General features: G+C 44.0%; 1 protein-coding gene across 5 annotated transcripts in view; it reads left to right on the top strand.

Moving 5' to 3' along the window:
• ADD1 (adducin 1) overlaps window positions 1–21,709 on the top strand; it is an 85,445-nt gene that overhangs the window by 27,106 nt on the left and 36,630 nt on the right. For all 5 annotated transcript variants that reach the window (XM_087864328.1, XM_045774853.2, XM_045774854.2 and 2 more), the window contains exons 2-3: window positions 15,238–15,452; window positions 20,017–20,179. In XM_087864328.1, the coding sequence (XP_087720454.1) occupies window positions 15,258–15,452; window positions 20,017–20,179 (358 nt within the window). In that variant the 5' untranslated portion in view covers window positions 15,238–15,257. The remainder of the gene's footprint in view (window positions 1–15,237; window positions 15,453–20,016; window positions 20,180–21,709) is intronic.

Genomic DNA, 21,709 nt, shown 5'->3' with positions numbered 1-21,709 from the left:
AGAGGATACTGATTTCAGGCAGATTACAAGTGGAGAGCAGAGCTGTTGGATCCCTCAGAGACAGCCCGGCAAACAGCCTGCTCTTATTTCAGCCAGCAGATAACGAGGGCTTGTGGGATGAAGGAGAGGTTGACAGAAGTCTCTGTCTCACCATGTTGGCCTCTGTCAGTGTTGTGGACTTGATGGGTCCTGTGGCTGCCCACGTCCTTCGTCCTTTGTATTGCTCATAAGATCATTTTTTTTTTTTTAAAGATTTTATTTATTTATTCGACAGAGAGAGAGACAGCCAGCGAGAGAGGGAACACAAGCAGGGGAAGTGGGAGAGGAAGAAGCAGGCTCACAGCGGAGGAGCCTGACGTGGGGCTCGATCCCAGAACGCCAGGATCACGCCCTGAGCCGAAGGCAGACGCTTAACCGCTGTGCCACCCAGGAGCCCCCATAAGATCATTTTTATGACTTCTTCTCCGTTCTACTCCTTTGTAACCGTTAAACTTTCCCTCTGATCCTGATTCCTATGTTTGCCAGGGAAACATTCTCATCTCAAGCTAGTGTTGTTAGACAGTCTCCTCCTCAGTTCTTTAACTGGACCTCAGAGTGGGTTTTTTCTTCCTTTGCAAATCTAGATAGAATTTTCTATGCTCACATGTATCTGGTCAACCTCTGCGTCCTGACTTCTCGGCCGGGTCTTCCGCCGTCTTTATGAGCCTCACTATATAGTACCATGCACACTTAGTTGTGAGGTCTAGAATTCTCCTCTTATTTTCCTGCCTCTGGGAGCTACACTTGCTTGAGTTTTCAAATCCAGTCAGCTAGAGACAGATAATAGCTACTGTCGGTGTACCAACTTTGGGAATTGACGTAATTCTTAGAAACGTAAAACCCAGGCACCTCCAAACACAAAACCCAATTTGATATTCAGATTGTCCATTTGCAGTCTGGAGCCTCCTCCTGAGTGGCAGACTGAGATTTGGAGTCTGTTGAGTTAGCTACTTGTGTCCCCAGAGTCTTTTGAGTCACGCGTCAGTTGTGATTAAATGAAGCAGAGCCATGGCTTTTCTTACCATCAAATGCTCTGGAATCCAGATACTTAGATTAGCATTACCAGTCTGGAATGTGAGACCTGAACATGTATTTCTCTCTCTCTCCTCCTCTCTGTCTGTCTTCCTGTATATACATAAAGCATTAGCCCTGTGACTACAGTAGTGAATGGTACAGGTGAGTCTCTGGCACTGCTGGGGTTACATTCTAATCGGGAGAGTGTAACAGCGCACACTTGAATGCTTCCTGTGTGTCAGATCCTTCTTTCCAAGCATTTTACATGCATTGACCATGTGAGGTGGTACTATCGTTAGCCTCATTATTTCAGAAGTGGTAACTGAGGCCAGAGAAGTTAAGGAATTCATCCAAGCTTACAGAGCCAGTAAGTGGCGGGACTGGAGTGTGAACTCAAGCATTCTGGCTCCAGAGTCTGTGCTCTGACAGTGGTGGTAAGATCCTTGAAGGGAAAGGAAGTGCAGGGTGACTTGTGAGAGCTGGGAGTAGGGGCTGCTCTGAATAGCGTGGGCAGGGAAACCAATCTCAAAATTTAGAGGTGAAATTTGACCTATAACTTGCTCCTGAAATACGGAGTAAGATACTCAGTGTAGCCGGGATAGGTGTGTTCAGGACGGAGAGAAGAGCAGGCCTAGAGGCTGTGAGGCAGGAAGGCGTGGGTGTGTTTGTGGACAGAAGGGAGGCTAATGGACCTGGGACGTTGGGGCAGAGAGATGGCTGGGGCCCAGACTGGGAACGTCCCTGCTGGCTGCGGCCAGGATTTTGGAGTTTATTCTAGAGACTGTAGGAAGCTGTTGGTGGGAATTAAGCAGGGGCAAGACATGGTTTGATTATATTTTTATGGAGAACAAGTTATAAGAGTTTGAGGAGAGCAGGGAGACAAGACTAGGGTAAGATTAATTATGCTTCAAATTAAGATTAATAGTCCTGTTTTGGACAATTTAGGTTTGAATGGACCTTCGATATCTTTGCTTCTTTACCAAAATGTAAATGAAATATTTTAATAGTTAAAGAAAATGATGATAAACTTTGTTTTATCCCTCTCTCCCACTTCCAAGCAAATGCCAGCCCTCACTCCTGGCCTTGGCCCTAGCTCTTCCTCTGCCCGGAGTGGCTGGACGCCGGCGGCACCACCTGCGATGTCACCTTCCCCAGAGCCTCCTTCCGCCCTCCTACTTAATGCTGCAACTTGCCTCCCCATCTCCTTGTGCGTCCAGTCCCCTACCCATAGCCCTTCTTGCCTGCCTGCACAGTGTGTGGTGTGCTGATTTCGCATGCTGACTGCCAGGCCCCTCTGCTAGGACCTGTCACTTCTGTTTGTAGGCTAAGTGTGGAGCCTTTCAGAGTTTGGATTGTCCCCTCTACTGCAGTGGTGTCATGTCTATCGAAATGGCACCATTTTGAAAAGTAAAAACTAATGAATGTATGTAATTTGAAGCGTAATTTTCCTCTGTGTTTGTTTTTGACCTTTTTTTGGGTTTATGGTTATTAAGACTTTCATAATTTCCCCTTTAAGGTATCATCTGGAATTTCTAAAGACTTCAGAGGTTATTTGGATATTAACATAGTGCTAGCAATATTGAGAAATATATATGTGAGAAATTATTTTTTAATGTATTTTTGAAACTAGTTGTAGTTGTGACAGAGATGGAAATATTCAGTTATTTGTCACAAGCAATACAAATCCTATGAGCAAGAAGCGGTTTGGTGCTGTGGAGTGCTCATAGGCCTGGCTGGAACACCCAGGCATGTCCGGTAATCACGGCCACTCCTTAATGCACGTGCCCGGTCTGCCGAATGCTGCTGTATGCTCTCCAAACAGCATTTAGGATTCTTGCGATACCCCACAAGGTTACCATCACCACATCCGGTTCACAGAGGAGAAAATAGTCCCAGGGAGAAGATCCTTGTCCGGGATCACACAGTTAGTAAGCAGCAAGGTGGACTCACACGTGGCCTTGGTCTGACTCGAGACACGCGCCAGGCTGCTGCTCTCTGCCAGTGATTCCTGTGTGCCCGTAGTCCTCTTGTCTTCTGAGCCTTAGGCTTCCTACTTGTAAAGCGAGGGGGTCGGAGTTAAGGGGTCTGCTACGGAGACCTTTACACACTGAGTCAGAGGCTGTAAGGTCCTCGCACACTGCCTACTAACTCCTCAGTCGAACACACTTACAGAGCACCTCCTGTGCGGCAGAGAGCAGGGTAAGATGCCATTAGACCACGGGAATTCACAAAGCAAGCTGGACTATGTCCCCTAATGGCTGTAGACTCAGCCCGGTGCGACCCGTGCCCTGTGCTTGCACTAAACCTTGCTGGTCATTCTCTAACGCCAGAAGGGGGGTACATCCTATCTGATTGCTTATAGAACGAAATGCCCTTTTATCCTTCGAGGGCGGGAACTCCAGGGCTTTTGGCAGCATGGAAGTAGGGGCTGCGAAGTAGAGCCAATATGGATTGAAAGAAATACTCCATTTTAATCAATCAGCCAGTACCGATTTAAAGAAATACTCGGTTATAAACGATTCTGGTGTGAACAGAATCATTTTGGAGGAGAGACTGTGAGGGGCTCATTTAACACAATACATTTTCAACTCTTACTCTCTCTACTTAGGGTAAGACAGTCTCTTAGAACCTGCATCTTATCACCTGTAAAATCAGGATAGGGCCACCTTACTGAAAGATTTAACAGAATATGTATCAAACTATAAAATTGTAAACAGATGTTTGATATCCTCTTGCTCCTGGAGATACAATGTGCTGTGTGCTCTGTTCATTTTATACCTTCAGTGATGCTTATTATTTATGTTCTTAATGGTGTTCTATTTTAAAATTTTTTAAAAATAAACTTAAAAAAATACATATATATGAACAATAAAGACTCTCCTGGCCATCTCTGTCCTCCCTCTACCCAGATCCTTCTCACTTCTTACAAGGAAACCACCATTTTGGGGCACCTGGGTGGCTCAGTCGTTAAGCATCTGCTTTCGGCTCAGGTCATGATCCCAGGGTCCTGGGATCGAGCCCCGCATTGGGCTCCCTGCTTGGCGGGAAGCCTGCTTCTCCCTCTCCCACTCCCCCTGCTTGTGTTCCCTCTCTCGCTGTCTCTCTCTGTCAAATAAATAAAATCTTAAAAACAAAACAAAGCAAAACACAAGGAGACCACCATTTTAACTTTCTTGTATATTCTTCTTTCGTTTCTTTATGCAGATACAAATATTTTTCTTATCCCTCCTCTTCTCCCTTAAGAGGAACCATCCATACATCATTTTTTGTATTTTGCTTTTTTCACTTGATATAGTATATCCTTATTTTTGTGAAAACTAAACCATCTAAAAACTTGTGTGCTCGTAATTGGTAGCATAAAGGGGGTTTATCCCCCATCAGCTGCCATAATTACTTTTCGGAGAGTATGCCTTTGGCAGAATTTTACTATGCTTGTGATTTTAAATACTTCCTGACTAGCTCCAAAGAGGAAGACCTGGCCCTGTTTTCAGAAGTCCCAGAGTTAATAAAGTAGCTCACAGCTCGATCTTTGCGTGTGCAGAATATCTGTGTCTTAGCACGCCCAGCACTTGCGTCCTTCTCAGTCTGTTAGCCCTGGGTGACTACTCTCTTCAAAGCTTCCTTTTATCATTTGTCTTCCACGGGAACCAATTACTTCACGAATAGGAACATTTAGTCACCAACCATTAAATTCTGAAAAAGCTGTTTGTTTTTGTGGTCAGTATTTTTAATCTCCCTTACTTAAATCCTGCCAAACTTCCCCAACTTCTCCCTCCCCCCAGAAAAATAAACAAATCCAACTCAAACCCTTACTTTAGCAGGCCACGCTTATGGAATGAAATTCAGGAAGAGTTTTGTTTCAGTAAAACAGCAAGTTTTGAAAGACTCCATCACTTCTGTAAAAATATAGTGAAAAATAAAAATTGTATAGTAATTGAAGGACACAAATAATATCGTGAAGGAGCAAAAATAGAGAAAGTGGTTGGCACTGTCAGAGGGTAAAGTTGACTTCTGCTCTGGATTTTGTGTGGTGGCTCAGGGCATGTAGCTTAGAACACTTGGGTCAGCAGCTGCATTGGAGACTCTCCCACGGAGTGGCCGTTACTTGTTACATTGTGAGGCACAGTATATAAAGTTACTCCTCCCACGTTCCTCTTTTGAAATCTGAATTGCAGTTTCCTTTGTGGAATTTCTTCTTGAAAAGCACTTGCTGTGGGCTCCTGGCTGGCGCAGTCAGTGGAGCATGTGACTTTTGATCTCAGGGTTGTGAGTTCAAGCCCCACATTGGGGGTAGAGATGACTTAAAAATAAAATCTTTTTAAAAAAGGAAGACAGAAAAGCACTTGTTTGAGAAGAAACTGATTGATACGAGCTCATGTGCCATCTGAAAGTACTGGACGTCACTATAATTTTTCTGGACAGAAACAAATTTTACGATATGAGTCATGGAGGATGATTTGTCTTTCTTCACCATTCATCCACTTGACAGATCTTTATTGAGGGCCTGTTGGGTGCTAAATGGTGGGGAGGGAGCACTGTGCTTCCTGCCCTCGGCCAGCGCCCCCCTTTCAACTTCTTGTGTGACAGTCGTTGGATGAGCTTGGCACTTGGCGTGAATGGGCTTGGGTCCATGGCCTTTATTTATCTTGAGACCTCGGGAACTTGAAACTGAGTCCACTTTTCACCTGCAAATGGCAAGCCGTCACAGAGTTGTTTACGTGGACTAATGTGGGTGCAAACATGGTGCTTTGCGGGGCCCTTTGTCACACTCTTGTCAGTTCCTGTACAGGCTCTCTTCTGGCTCCCTGCACGGGCTGGATGCATTCTTCCACCTGGACTGAGAAGCATTAGGCGTGGAGTTTGATGTAGAAGTGGTGATGATTTCTCTATCCCGTTTTCTCATTTGTTCCCCACGGTGCTCTTGGCTGTGTTGTCTCATTTGATTCATTAGGTTAGGGAGATATTTTTATTTATGGATGAGGACTTCGTCCTCGTTGAAGTTACACAGTGGAAGGAGTGGAACTGACCACTGACGCCGGGTCCAGTGGCATGTCCACTGCCCAGTACTGACCCTGGGACCGGAGGGTCCTGTCAGCACATGAAGACTGTTTAAAGAGAAGCAATTAAGAGGGCAGTTTCCAAACCATTGTCTTATTTTCAAATTTTTGCTTTTCCATTTATGGCTGTGCATCCTTAAGCAACTGAACTCTGTAATAGTACACCATAGAATTGATTAAGAAGCTGTAGTTAGGGGGCTTGGGTGGCTCAGTCGGTGAAGCATCTGCCTTCATCCAGGTCATGATCCCAGGGCCCTGAGATCAAGGCCCAGGTCGGGCTCCCTGCTCAGCGGGGAGTCTGCTTCACCCTCTCCCTCTGCCTGCTGCTCTGCCTGCTTGTGCTCTCTCTGTCAAATAAAATCTTAAAAAAAAAAAAAAAAGTTAGGGGCACCTAGATGGTTCAGTCAGTTAAACATCTGCCTTTGGCTCAGGTCATGATCCTGGGGTCCTGGGATCGAGCCCCATGTTAGGCTTCCTGCTCAGTGAAGAGTCTGCTTCTCCCTCTGCCTCTGTTCTGTCCCCCCCACCCCCCGCCCCCAGCTCGTGCTCTCAATAAATAAATAAAATCTTTAAAAAAAAAAGCTATAGTTAAAAGAACAACATCAGGTGTATGACTGTATGTAAACACTAAATAAACTGAGGAAGATTTAGGCTGGGGACTAACCATTCACCATCAGGGAGAGAGGAAGAAGGAGGACCTACCCAGATCATCATTTCCTGATTAAAAGGAGCATAAGTGTGGGCAACAAAGCTGGGAAGCATTGCTTTGACTACATTTTACTTTCTACTTTTCTTTCTTTTTTTTTTTTTTTTAAAGATTTTATTTATTCGACAGAGATAGAGACAGCCAGCGAGAGAGGGAACACAAGCAGGGGGAGTGGGAGAGGAAGAAGCAGGCTCATAGCAGAGGAGCCTGATGTGGGGCTCGATCCCATAACGCCGGGATCACGTCCTGAGCTGAAGGCAGACGCTTAACCGCTGTGCCACCCAGGCGCCCCTTCTTTCTACTTTTCTTTTCTACTTTGATCTGTGCGAGGATGTATGGCGAGGGGTCACGTGTCACGCAGTTGGGAGCAGACTCTCTGGAGCCAGGCCGCTGGAGCTCAGATGCAGCAGCCTCGTGCTGGCTGCTGAACTGCTTTGTGCCTCAGTTATCTTATCTGTGGGGAAAAATGAGTTAATACATATACAATTGAGTGTTATTTTTATTTTTACTTACTAAAAGATTTATTAGCAAGGGCATGCATGCAAGGGGGGGCAGAGGGAAAGTGAGACAAGCAGACTTCCCGCTGGGCGGGGACCCCCCCCCCCTTCCCCACCAATGCAGGACTCCATCCCAGGACCCTGAGGTCATGACCTGAGCTGAAATCTAGAGTTAGACGCTCAACTGACTGAGCCCCCCAGGCACCCTGCAAGTGAGTTTTAGATCAGCACTTACACACAGTAAGCAGTGGTTATTTTAAAGGGGACTTTTGAGCAGTTTCATTTGCAAGAGAACATCCGGAGACACAGGAATAGAAATGATCCGATCAGAGTAATTAAAGGCTTTTACTTAACTTTGAGGTCCCAAGTAGGGCACAGCACTCAGCCTGAACCTGTGAAGAAGAATCTTAAACATAAGGTGGGTGTTTGTCCGTTAGGGGAAGTGGAGAACAAAGCTGGTAATGTGAGCCGTGAGGGGTGTAACTCATGACGTTTGTGTTCTGTTTAATTTGGGAGAGAGCTCCGGTGTTGGACTCCCTCCTGCCAGTAGATATTAGGGACTTCTCTTTTGTTGACTGGCATAGCAACCCAGTTGCTAGAAGTTCATCATGAATTTCTGGCTAGAGTTTTCACGTCTCTCTTGCTTTCCCACCCGAGGCGCTGGACAGGGTGTGGACTGGATGCAGCACTGTTCCCAGTCCTTTGCCCAAGCTTAGCCATCAGTGTCGGCTCCTCCTGTTTAAAAGCTTGTCACTCTTTCCAGCGAAGACTCCAAATTTTTTAAAGCTTTCCCCCCCAGTTTTATTGAGGTATAATTGACAAAATTGTAGTATATTTAAAGTGTACAATCTGATGATTTGATATGCGTATAGATGATTCTCACAGTCAAGTTAACACGTCCATCACTTCTCATCACTACATTTTTTGTTTTTGTTTTGTTTTGGGTGAGCTCTAAAAGCACCTCTCCTGTGAAGCTTTCCGGACAGCCCTCTGTGTTAGTTTCTTGGGGCCGCCATGACAAAGTATCGTAGCCTGGGTGGTTCATACAGCAGAAATTCACTGTGTCTCAGTTCTGGAGGCCAAAAATGGAAGATGAAGGTGTCAGTAGGGTCAGTTTCTTCTGAGGCCATGATGGTAAATCTGTTCCAGGCCTTTCCACCAGCCGCTGGTGATTTTCTGGTAGTCGTTTGTATTCCTTGGCTTGTAGATCCATCACCTCAGCTGACCTCTACCTTCATCTTCACACGGTGAGATGTATTTGTATCGTATCTAAATGTCCTCTTTTTGTAAAGACACCAGTTATTTTGGATGAGGGGCCCATACTCTTCCAGTATGACCTTGTTTTAACTAATTATGTCTGCACTGATCCTGTTTCCAAATAAGCTGTATTTGGGGGGAACACAGTTCAACCCATAACACCCTCACTCTGTTCTTTTTGCCTCTTACCATCAGACATTTCTCCCTTGCTGATACATAAGTGGGTTTCTGTCATGGCAGCAAGAGTATTTGATTACCTTTATTTGTCTGTCATCTACTCATTTTGCAACTTTTTATCTCCAGTGCCTTGCACATAATAGGGGAAGTAGCAGTAGTGGGGATTTTGTTAAGCGCCATAGAAGTAAAGGCAGGTAGTACAGAGGTCCCTTCTTTTCTTACTCTCCTATCGACTCCAAAGGCTGCCTGGAGTTGGGTATCAGGTGGCCAAGGACAGCCGCAGAAACTACCACTTTTATTACTACACGAGCATTTTTGATTCCTTCTGGTTTATTTTCTTTGGAGCAATAATTCATTATCACCTGGCAGTCATGGTTTCTGAGAAATGTTTTAAGAATATTTAGAAACCGACATGGCTCTCTTGACACTTGATGCAGAGAATTTTGTTAATGGCTACTTTCTTGTTTCAGCCTTTGGTTTGAGTGTTCTGCCTTTAGTGATTCAGAAGTAAATCAAGTGACTGGTTGGGGTAGTTACCCATTAGCAAAATGTCTGTGCTGGAAGGGAGATGCGAAGAAATAATTGAATCATTCCACAGGCTTTAGAATGAACTCATAGATATTTAAGAGAAGCAAGACTTTGTCTAGTTTCTGATCTAAGGTTTAGTTACACATTGGGATGGATCATCCTGGGGCTAGAAACTTTTGTGAGAAAGAATATTCCAGGACACACTTTGTTATTTCCAGACCAGTAAATAACATACAAGGCACAGTGGTGTCTTGTGGGACATTAGACAAGGGACGTTAATCTTAAAATATCCTTTCATCCCCTTATCAGTGGTTTCTGTGTGAAAGAACTTGCTGGAATATGTTCATCTGAAGGCAGGCAGAGACCAGCTTTATGTAGGGTCTTGAGGTGCTTTAGTCTAAGAACAGGGAAAATTATGGAGCCTTTCAGACAGTACAGAATAGACAGAATACTATGGTGAATCCCGCTTTATCCTTCATCCAGCTTCAACATTATTAGCACGTGGCCTGTCTTGTTTGTTTTGTGTAACCCGTACTCTCCCTCCCCTCAGAGAAGCTTTATGCAAATTCCAGATATTATGTCATCCATCAGTATTTCTGTATGTATCTTCTATATCTAACATAACCATAATAATATCACATCTAAAACTTTTAATAATAATTCCTTAATGCCATCCAAGTCTGGTTGGTGTTCACATGTCTAACTGTCTCAAATCTCATTTTTAGATTTAGATCAGGATTCAGCTAAAGTCCTTTTATTAGCCATCGGGTTTTAAGCAGGGCAGTGTGTGCCGACATCAGGCATAATTTTGAAACTCCCTGTTCTCTCTGGGGGAATGGTTTGGTGCGGGGGTTGTTGGGAGACAAGAAGTAGAGAAACTAATTAGGAGGCTGTTGTGTGTCCAGGAGTGACGTGGGCAGGGTGGATGTGAGATGTCACGTGGATAGGCCAACCTTGGTTGTCAGGGTTCATCCAGACCTTTGGGTTCTGTTGCGTTTGTGTGTTTATTTGAAAGGATTGTTCCCAGAGGTTCCTTTGATTTAGGTAGCAACATATTAAGATTAGTGAAATCTTAAAATTTTTACACAGGTAAAATTATTGCAGCTTGATAGAGTATCGAGATAGAGAAACACTGATCCGCACTTCTCTTTAATCAATTTGTTCAGCTTTAGTACAGCTCATTTGCCATTGTATCATCTTGTCTGTGTGATCATAATTACAGTAGTGATAAGATTACAGAATAGAATAGGAAATTTTATAGTTTTTCACTTAAATGTTAAAATCTCTTATGTGTGTTATGCCAAGGAATCTTTATAGTTTCATAATGTATTGAGCAGATTTTAATACTGATTTTGTGACCACTGGTGTACTGTTAGACATTAACAACTAGTGGGCTTGTTGTTATGTTTTAAATTATTATTATTATTTAAAGATTTATTAGCGAGTGTGCAAGAGGGGAAAGGCAGAGGGAGAGAGTTGCAGACTCCCTGCTGAGTGTGGAGCCTGAAGCACGATTCATTCAGCCTCACGACCCCTAGCTCATGCCCTGAGCTGAAATCCAAAGTTGGGTGCCTAACTGCACCACCCAGGCGCCCCAGTACCTTTTAAATTATTATAAAATACTCTAATGTTGCCAGAATTTTTTTTTTGCATCTGTATTTTCCCATTTCTTTTCTTTTCTTTTTTTTTTTTTTAAAGATTTTATTTATTCGACAGAGATAGAGACAGCCAGCGAGAGAGGGAACACAAGCAGGGGGAGTGGGAGAGGAAGAAGCAGGCTCATAGCGGAAGAGCCTGATGTGGGGCTCGATCCCATAACGCCGGGATCACGCCCTGAGCCGAAGGCAGATGCCCAACCGCTGTGCCACCCAGGCGCCCCTTCCCTTTTCTTTTCTTTTCTTTTCTTTTCTTTTCTTTTCTTTTCTTTTCTTTTCTTTTCTTTCTTTCTTTCTTTCTTTTTCTTTCTTTTCTTTCTTTCTCTCTCTCTTTTTCTTTCTTTCTTTCTTTCTTTCTTTCTTTCTTTCTTTCTTTCTTTCTTTCTTTCCTTCCTTCCTTCCTTCCTTCCTTCCTTCCTTCCTTCTTTCTTTTCTTTCTTTTCTTTTCTTTTCTTTTCTTTTCTTTTCTTTTCTTTTCTTTTCTTTTCTTTTCTTTTCTTTTCTTAAGATTTTATTTATTTGTTTGACAGAGAGACAGCCAGCGAGAGAGGGAACACAGCAGGGGAGATGGAGAGGAAGAAGCAGGCTCACAGTGGAGGAGCCTGATGCGGGGCTAGATCCCATAACGCCGGGATCACTCCCTGAGCTGAAGGCAGACGCTTAACGACTGAGCCACCCAGGCGCCCCTTCCCATTTCTTTTTTAAAAATTTGGATTAAGTAATAACTTACTTGTAGAGATCTTTCTAGGAAAATTTGCTGTCTTAACATGCTCTTAAAAGCTAGGTTAATGAAACCTGAAGGCATAATTGACAAAAACTAAGTACAGGTTTGTGCTTTAAAAATGGAATTATGTTTTTTCTTGATTACTGGGCTCAGAATATGTATACTTTAAGTTTATAGACTTCCTCATTGAAGGAAGGGACGGACACATGCATGTCTGGTCTGCAGTTCGTCTTGCCCTATTCGCACAGCAGCTTGTCGTAAAAAGAGCAGTCTTGGGGCACCTGGGTGGCTCAGTCGGTTAAGCATCTGCCTTCGGCTCAGGTCATGATCCCAGGGTCCTGGGATTGAGCCCTGCGTCCGGCTCCCTGCTTGGCGGGAAGCCTGCTTCTCCCTCTCCTGCATCCGCTGCTTGTGTTCCCTCTCTCGCTGTCTCTCTCTGTCAAATAAATAAATAAAATCTTAAAAAACAAACAATCTCTGCCTTATCTCGTTTTTCAGAGATTGTGAGTCAGCTCTGGCACAAGAAACAGCTGTGGTTCCCTCTGCAGTGTTGCCCGCGTCCTTATTCACTGGTGTAAACGGCTTCAGATCAGGAGTTACTTAGTGATAGAGAAATAACAATGCTGTATATTCTTCTCCTTTTCTCGTTTTTGAACCACTGAAGTGGAACCTTTGTGTCATTGGCTCAGAATGTTCAGCTTCGTTTGCATCTGATGAAGAACTGTCAGACGACCATTGTTTTGTTCTTTGCGTCATTCTTTTAGAACAAACTAGGTTAAAGTGAACAGATTAAACTAAAAATTTAAAGGATACACTTAGAGAAGAGTCAGTTTTAAAGACTACATTCAGGTCCTTAGTTTATTTTTTCTGTGTTGACTTTTAGTCCCAAATTGTTTTCATACTTTGTCTTTGAGTCCTTGAAATAGTGTCACTGTGAGCATATTGTTTTTCCTGTCATATCTTTAGGCTTCAGAAGAGCAATATCCAAATTGATCTGTCTTAAAAAAAAGAGGTGGGGGTTTCTCCAACTGGTTCTTTGGCTCTTGTACCGTAAGATATTTTTTATATAAACTCTTCTTTAAAGCCTTGCTATTCCCATTGTGGTCCAAGTTCAGTGGCACTGGTATGACTTGGGAGCTCATGAGACATGCAGACTCTTAGGACCTGGATGAATTTCATCCCTTCCCGTCCCTTTGGGGCCATGGTTCCCCGCACTGCAGCTTCTGTCCCATGTCCCCCCCCCCCCCCTTCACTGTTTACAGTGCGGCTTAGAGGTTAAGAACAAAAGCTCTGCCGCCAGATGGCCTGCAGTTTGAACCCAGTCCTCCCTTCCTAGCTGAGTGACCTGAGCCCCCTCATCTGTAAAGCCCCCTCATCTCACATGGGGACGTGAGAGGACCAAGTACAAGTGAGAGAAGCTGGATTCTCCCGCCCCTCATCACCATTGTTTCCATGCTCAGCTGCAGCATAGCAAGCAGTCCTGGGACTTCCCAGCTCAAAATCCTTATCTTATTATTCATGTCTCGTGATTTTGTGTGTCAGGAATGCAGGAGGTCTCAGCTGCTCCATTCTTGTGTTCTTTGTGGCCTCCACTGAGGCCACGTGATGGTTTTCAAGTTTTTTTTTTTTAATTTTGATTGTAACGATTAAGTTGTAAGAGTTCTTTATATATTCTGGATGTAGATCTCTTCAAAGATACATGATTTTCAAATACTTCCTCCCGTTCTGTAGCTGTCTCTTTACTTATGTGTCCTTTGAAGCACAAACTTTATCTCTTTTTTTCTTCCTGTTGCTTGTCCTTTTGATGTCGTATGAACCCGTGCCTGACCCCAAGTCTCAGGTTTACTCCTGTGTTATCTTCTAAGAATTTTATAGGTTTTTCTGTTCCATTTTCTGTTCCATTGAGGCCTGTGCTCCATTTGGAATGAATTTTTGTGTGCTGTATAAGGAAGGGGAATGGATTGCATTTGACTTGCTCATTTAATCAACTCTTTAAAATCTCTTCCTTGCTCACCCTGTGTGGCCTGAGGAACTGTTGTCCACTCACCAGTAAAACTCTGCTCGTGGCTCTTGAGTCTCTTTCTCAGCTTGTCTCTTCATCCTTTCCTTCTTGTTCTTAATTGATTCAAAACTGTGGATTTATATACTGCTACGTGCTGGAGATGGCCCCAGGTGCTGGTTCTGCTCCTTCCCACTCCGGGTTCCGCTAGCCAGTGTCTCTCTCTCCGGTGTTAGCTGCTGTCTCTATGCTGATGACTTCGCCACCAACCCCTCTTCCCTTCTCCGTGAGTCTGTGAACCCCGCTTCCCCAAGGTGAGCACAGTGTCCGATTACTTTTTGTGCCTAGCCCAGTGGCGAGACGTAATAGATGCTCAGTAGATGTTTCATACGTATAGTTAGAGCTGTCAGCAATAGAAATGAAACTATTTGTATGATTAGGAAAGGGTGCTCTTTAGAGATTTAGTAGTTAAAGATGCATATAACGTCGTATTTGAACATCATTTCAAATAAAAGATTGGGATTAAAAAGAGTAAGTAGCCATAATACCAGACTTTTAAATTTGGGTCGTTTGGGCATCTTTTAGATTAGTCACAAATTAAGGCGTGTTGACATTTTCAGTACCTGCTGTTCTTTGAACTGAAAACGTGATCTGATGAGGAACATTTCCTGTTTGCACGAATACAGATGTGTGAGCAGCTGCTTTCTTATTGATCTGTTTGGAGAATCCTTTGCAAAATCACTACGGACACGTTTTTGGGAAATATCATAAATCAGATTTCTCTGAAATCTGAAATGAACCGTGCTGCTGTTGGTAGGTCCTGTCTGTGTGGAACAGCATCATGACTTAAACTATCTTGTCAAAATTCAGTATCTAGGGGCGCCTGGGTGGCTCAGTTGGTTAAACGTCTGCCTTCGACTCAGGTCATGATCCCAGGATACTGGGATTGAGCCCCACGTGGGGCTCCCTGCTCAGTGGGGAGTCTGCTTCTCTCCCTCCCTCTGCCGCTCCCCCTGCTTGTGCTCGCTCTCTGTCTGACAAATAAATAAATAAAATATATATATATATTTTTAAGATTTTATTTATTTATTCGACAGAGATAGAGACAGCCAGCGAGAGAGGGAACACAAGCAGGGGGAGTGGGAGAGGAAGAAGCAGGCTCACAACGGAGGAGCCTGATGTGGGGCTCGATCCCATAACGCCGGGATCACGCCCTGATCCGAAGGCAGACGCTTAACCGCTGCGCCACCCAGGCACCCCTAAATAAAATATTTAAAAAAAATTCAGCATCTAGTTATTTTTCAGTTTGACAGAGGACATAATAGCTTTGTGAGCTTGTTCTCCTGTTGTCTGATGAAGAACAATGGCGAGGCCGAAAAATGCCGCTGTTCAGTGGAAGGGTGGGAGATGGCTGATGAGCCCTGTGCCTCCGAGGCCACAAAGAAGCCTCACACATTATGGCTCCGACTCAGTCACTCATAATGTTCTCACGCTGAAGATTGTGTTTGTCAGGCTGATGTGCTTGTGATGAAATTATTGGACGTTGATTCAAACACAAGACTTTCTTGTATTTTGATTCTGTAGGAACCGAGAAAGATTGTGCAATGAATGGTGACACTCGGGCTGCCGTGGTGACCTCACCACCCCCGACCACAGCCCCTCACAAGGAACGATACTTCGACAGGGTGGATGAGAACAATCCAGAGTACTTGCGAGAGAGGAACATGGCACCGGACCTTCGCCAGGACTTCAATATGATGGAGCAGAAGAAGAGGGTGTCCATGATCCTGCAGAGTCCCGTAAGAGAAGCCTTTTCTCTGCAGAAGTGTCTTCTTCCTTCTCTGATACTTCAGCTCTTAGCTCTGTTGTATGTGCCAGAGTCCCTGCGTTTTCACCCAGGAAATCCGTGCTCGTGTGTATGTGCATGGGTATGGAAAGAATTCCATTCAGTTCAAGTTATCAGGCAAAATAAATGAAAGATCTTAAGTATCATAAAGGAGAGGAGGTGTTTGCTTTTCCTTTTTACTCTCACTACTTCTCCATAGAGTCTCTTTATTTTTGGACCATTTAAAAATTACTGTTCCCTCCAGACCACCTCGTTTGGTGCTGGGCACTTGGTAGGCCTTAACAGGACCTCATCAATGGCTGGTTTTACCTTTAGTGACACCAGCACTTTAAGCCGCAAGCACGCCCACTGTCTTCTGTTTGTGTCTGTGTAAAGGAGTTCTTTCTCCATCGGTTCCTTGTGTTGGTGGTGCTGCCCTTGTATATGCTTTATTCTTTTTTCCCCTCTAATCTTGTTTTGTTCCCTTAAAACTTCGGGGTGTCATTTGGCAGACATTCATTGAATTTTTTTAATGTTTGGTTATCTTTTATATGCTGTTCAAGGAACCTGGACACTTAGCAGTGAACAGGACAAAAAAGTCATCTAACTGTAGTAGGTTTTGTTTGGTTATCATTACTCTTTGCATATTGTGGAAGCATAACTTCGAGGAATGTATGCATATCTTAAGTGTACAGCTTGGTGAATTTTGACACGTGTGTAACACCTGGGTAAGCACCTGGGTCAAGTCTCAGACTTCACATCCTCCTCGAAGGAGGCGAACAAGCAATAACAAACAGAAGCGCAGTGCAGGAAGCAGTGGGGTGATTAGACTGAGTGGTGGTTGGGACAGTCCTCTCTGAGGAAGGGACGTTTCACCTGCATCTGAATGAGCAGAGGGACCTGGCCATGCAGGGGTGGGGAGAGCAGTGTTCCAGCTGAGGGCAGCTAGTGCAATCCCTAGTTGAGGGATGAGCTGGATGGGCTTGGAGGGTCAGAAGGCACGAGTGTGGTCTGAGCACAGGAGGCGACAGGGAGGGGGCAGGTCCTGGAAGGCTCTGTAGGCTCTGGTCAGGAGTTTGTTTTGCATTCAGAGTATAGTAGAGTCATCAGGGGGCTGCAGACGGGAGTGGCACTATTCAGTTTTATTTTCTTAGAGCGCGCGCGAGTGGGAGCAGAGGGTAGGGGGTGGGGGGGTGCAAGCAAGAGAATCTTAAGGAGGCTCCACGATTTTGTTTTTAAAGAATTCGTTCTGGGTTTGGTATAGAAAGAGTATTGTAGGGGCGCCTGGGTAGCGCAGTCGTTAAGCGTCTGCCTTCGGCTCAGGGCGTGATCCCGGCGTACCGGGATCGAGTCCCACATCGGGCTCCTCCGCTGGGAGCCTGCTTCTTCCTCTCCCACTCCCCCTGCTGTGTTCCCTCTCTCGCTGGCTGTCTCTCTGTCACATAAATAAATAAAATCTTTAAAAAAAAAAAAAAAAAGAAAGAAAGAGTATTGTAGGGGTGCCTGGCTGGCTCAGTCTGTAGAGTATGTGACTGTTAATCTCAGGGTCGTGAGTTCAAGCCCCACTTTGGGTGTGGAGCCTACTTAAAAAAAAAAAAGAAAAAAAAAGTATTGCATGGGGCAAGAGAGAAAACCATCTTTCAAGCAGGAGGTGTCAGTAATTTTTCAGTTTTATTTTGAGGGTAGGATTAATAGGACTTGGTGGTGGATGGCGAGGAAGAGGTAGGTAAGAGGAAGGAAAGAAATCAGGGAACATCTAGACTTTTGGCTTGAGCAGTTTCCTATGTAAAAGTTGCAAGAAGCTAAGTAAACATCACTGGGGGCGGAGTGCAGAAAGTCGACTTATGGCACCTAGTGTGTGCGGGCCCCCATCCACAGGTCGTCTAGGACACACATAGTCAGCATCAACTGTTACGGATCTGAATGCAGCGTGGGACCCTGGAACAGAGAAAGGACATAAGCTGAAAGACCAGAAAGCCTGCGATTGCTTCCTAGTAACATACTGGTGCTGGACTCTTGGTGTTCGGAGCACAAGAGTTGAGCCACTGCAGGGAGTGGGAAAGCCCAGATGCTGATGGTTGCATAGATGCCGGAGGGAGCTTAAGAGAGTTTTCTTCAGGCTGATCTTCTGTTCCAGGGAATCGTAAGTGGGGTCACCTGCTGAGAATGGGCTCAGGGAGGTGTGAGGAGAGAGAGGGTGTGAGAGTGGGTGAGGGGATGGGCTGTCCTTGGGTTAATGCGAAGGGTGCACTCAGGTTAGGGTCATGAATTTGTAGTGAGACAAGGCAGCATGGTGTTGTCCTGTGTGTTTGTGTCTCTCCCACCCCCGCACCCCCTCCAGCCACTTTCAGCAGCATGAGTAGAAAGAGTGAAGGGTTGAATTTAACCAGGGTTGGGGTTTTGCTGGGTAAAATGGTAAATAGTTGCATGTGTGAGCAAGGGAATGGTTATGTTAAACCAAGGCTTTAAGCTAGCCGAGGGAGGTCAGGACACAGGGAAGGTAAGGGGTGGTGGACAGGAGATGGGGTCAAGATGGAGTTGAAGAAAGGGTGAGCTGGATGCTAGGAGGGGGTGTTTGGGGAACCCATGCTTGGGGCATAGTTGTTAGGAAAGAGCACGTCTAGGACATGATTGTGCACGTGGGAGGCGGGTGAGTTGGAGGAAAAGGTGATTGGAGGAGAGGCAGGCGGGATGCTGAGAGGTGAGGGTGTGGTTGTTGAACCACAGGGAGTTAGGACCAAGGAAGCACACGGGGTCACTGGCCGGTGACTGCTGGCTGGAGCTAGACGCTGGGGTCTGGATGGGTAGCTCACCGGACACTGCTCCACTCCTTACTGCACATGTAGGTCATCAGGGATGCTGTGGATCCTGAGGGCTTCTTGCATTGTGGTTTTCTTTTTGTGTGTTACATGCTAAGCTTTAAGTTCCTTGATGGCAAAGACCATTTTTTCTAGCTGCATCTCTTCATTGCATAGAACAGCATGTGATACTTAACGTGTGTTGCACTGTGTGTGCTGAGTTGTGGTGTGTACGTACATGGTACATGCATGTTGAATTGAGCTTCCCATAGATACATCTGTGGATTTGGAAACCGTGGAAATAGATGATTTGATTTTTGAGATTGAGGGCCTGTGAGGGCAGGGGGCTTGTTTTATGCAACTGTTGCGTCCTTTGTCCCGGCGTACTCTGTGACCTTTAGTGAGGCTCTCTGCATCTGTCTGTATCCCTTTATCCTGTGTTTGCATATCTGTCTAGATCGTTGCTCGGCATTGATAACAAAGATGGCTGAATACCTGTGTTTCATTGATTGATTTCTTCTTTGCTGTCAAAGCCCCTGTCCGCTTTCTCCTCCTTCCTTCACTCCCACAGAATATGATCTGTGACACCATTTGTCATGATATGGTAAATAGGGGTTCCTCCAGCAGCTCTTGGTCCCTGACATTCTTTTATACCATTGTATTAAATGTAGTACATGTGTCGCTTACTTCCTGCAAGTGATAGCTATACTTAGACTGTCCCTGGGCAATATATCTTTTCAGGTTTTCATTCAAGCACCGAAAAACTAGAAGTTTAATATAGAATCATCCAGAAGCCCTCAGAGTGTTTAAAATCAGATGTGGATGTTCATTCAGTGAGCTCACATTTTCATATTAAATAGTATTTATTTGATAAGATATTTGTTTACAGGATATGTGAAAAATGATTTCAATACGGTTTGGGAGAACAAAGCTATAAATTAACCTGTATAGTTTCAGTAGTGACTTTATATTAAAATCACCATCAACCCAACTTAATCCTTTTGCCTAATTATAGGATCTTTTTAAAAAAGCTTAGGATTATTTGATAAAGGACAAATGTTTTAGGATCTCTTTTTCAACTTTTAAAAAGTAATTAAAAGAATCTATTTTGAAAAAAACTGTTTTGAAGAAAATACTGAGAAGTATAAAGTAGAACATGAAATTGCTAATAATTCCATCACTAAGATAATTATAGTGAACATTTTGATGCATTTACTTTAGTCTTCTGTGTTTAGATATGTATTCACTCTTACAAAACACTGATGGTATTGCTTTACAACCAGTTCACAATCCAAAATGTATCAAGAGCAATTTAATGTTATTTAATTTTTCTCAGCCTTTCGTGTTCACTGTGTGCATAGAATTCCGTTGTGAGGTGGATCTGTGTGTGTTGTCAGTTCTCTGCTGTTTCATATGTTGGCTGTTACCTGCTTTCCCTTTGTCAGTCCTGCTGGAATGAACATCCATATGAAGTAATCTTTGAGCATGTCCCTGATTATTTCTTTAGAAAAGATTATTAGCTATAGAATGTTCAGATTTTCAAGCTTTGAATTATTTACACTAGTTTCTAGAAATAATGTAGCAATTTATGCTCCAAGTAGTAATAAATGAGAATATCCATTTACTTTTCTAGCACTGGATGAAAACGAACAAAAAAGCAGTCTGTGTGTTAGTTACCTCTGCCTTCCCAAGGAGTGGAAAAGAAATGGTGTCTCACTGTTTTAATTTGCCTTTTATTAGGCTTTCTGTGAAGAGTTGGAATCGATGATACAGGAACAATTTAAGAAGGGGAAGAATCCCACAGGCCTGTTGGCGTTACAACAGATTGCGGATTTCATGACCACGAACGTACCGAATGTCTATCCTGCAGCTCCACAAGGAGGGATGGCGGCCTTAAACATGAGTGAGTAGTTCCTGACTCTGCATATATGTTCTGTCATTTCGTAGGTTACATTTCCTGACAGTTTCTCTCGTGAAATAGATCGGTGTACATTGTAATGCATAGAATCGAGTTTTCTCAAAACTAATGTTTTAGTTATAGTGAAAGATAAGCTGTAAGTCTGAAAATGTCCTGAATGTAGAGGGCTCCCTTTTTAAAAATTTATTTTTATTTTTTCTTAAAGATTTTACTTTATTTGAGAGAGAGAGAGCGTACGCACAGAGGGAGAGAGGTAGAGGAAGAAGCAGACTCCCTGTGGAGCAGGGAGCCAGACGCAGGGCTTGATCCCAGGACTCTGGGGTCATGACCTGAGCCAAAGGCAGACACTTAACCAACTGAGCCACCCCGGTGTCCCAGGTGGCTCCCTTTTTTATGAGCCAATGGGACTGTTATTTCTCAGGTTGATGACTTTTTGTGTGGCTTCTCAGACCCTTTATGAACTAAAATTAATCAGAAACAGTGCTTGTGAGTAGTTTGCCTGAACTTATTTCAGCCGGGCCAGCATTTCTTATCCACCATTCCTTACTGCTGCTTGTAAATGGGTGAGAAACAGAGAAATTCCAAAAGCAAGCCGGGGGGCGGGGGGATGATGGATGGGTGAGTGTGAGCAAAGAACGGTTAGCTGTGCACAGGTGTGGGAGCTTTGCCATGGCTGTTGAATTTGTAAATGTTAACATGACAGGTGAACCCAGGGTAGCTTGAGCGTCAGCTGATCTGACCTAGTGTGCACTGCGTGATGGACCAGTATCTGACAGTCGTTGGGTAGTCAGCTTCTGATGGGCCAGCGTACGCCAGTGGTTTCCATTAGGCCACCAGGCATTTGCTATTTACCTGTCAGTTCCATGGTATTCTTAGAAGTTACCAACACCCACCAGAGTGATGTGTTGTTAATGTCCAGCGAGTGATGAGAATACCATTTAAATAACTAGCTCAAACTTTTAGGCTGAAGTCAAACCATAGTCAGATTTTCTGATTTTCACATGATTCTTAATGGATTCTAGTGCTGTCTCGTATGAATTAGATAAAAGAATGATGTAATGTATTTACTTGTGTATTGTCTTCTAATTAGAAAAAAGGAAATTTTATTGCAATAATGCCACACCAAAAAAAGAGGAAGAAATCTTATTTTAATTATATCTAATAGTATGTTTCTTAAAAATACAAATTTAAAAACAAATTATTACAACCTTTGTTGTAAAACATATATAGATGGCATAGAACAAATGATACGTAACTTACAAGTGATATTAAGGTGTATACCTTTATAACTCCCACCTGGGTTAAGAAAGAAATTCAGGGTAATGATTGCTTGCCTCTCCCTTATCATCCTCTTGGAAGGAAACACCCATCTTTTTAAAGATTTTATTTTTTAAAAAATTATTTCTTTTGAATAGATTTTATTTATTTGAGAGAGAGAGTGCTGCACGTGCTCGAGCAGGGGAGGGGCAGAGGGACAAGCAGACTCCCCACTGGGCAGGGAGCCCAACGATGCGG

This window comes from Ursus americanus, chromosome 8, assembly GCF_024610735.1.
Source record: "Ursus americanus isolate L20-20 chromosome 8, mUrsAme1.1.p, whole genome shotgun sequence".
Taxonomy (NCBI): Eukaryota; Metazoa; Chordata; class Mammalia; order Carnivora; family Ursidae; genus Ursus; species Ursus americanus.
The sequence above is the reverse complement of the archived record's forward strand: the minus strand, read 5'-3'. Positions and strand labels throughout refer to the sequence as shown.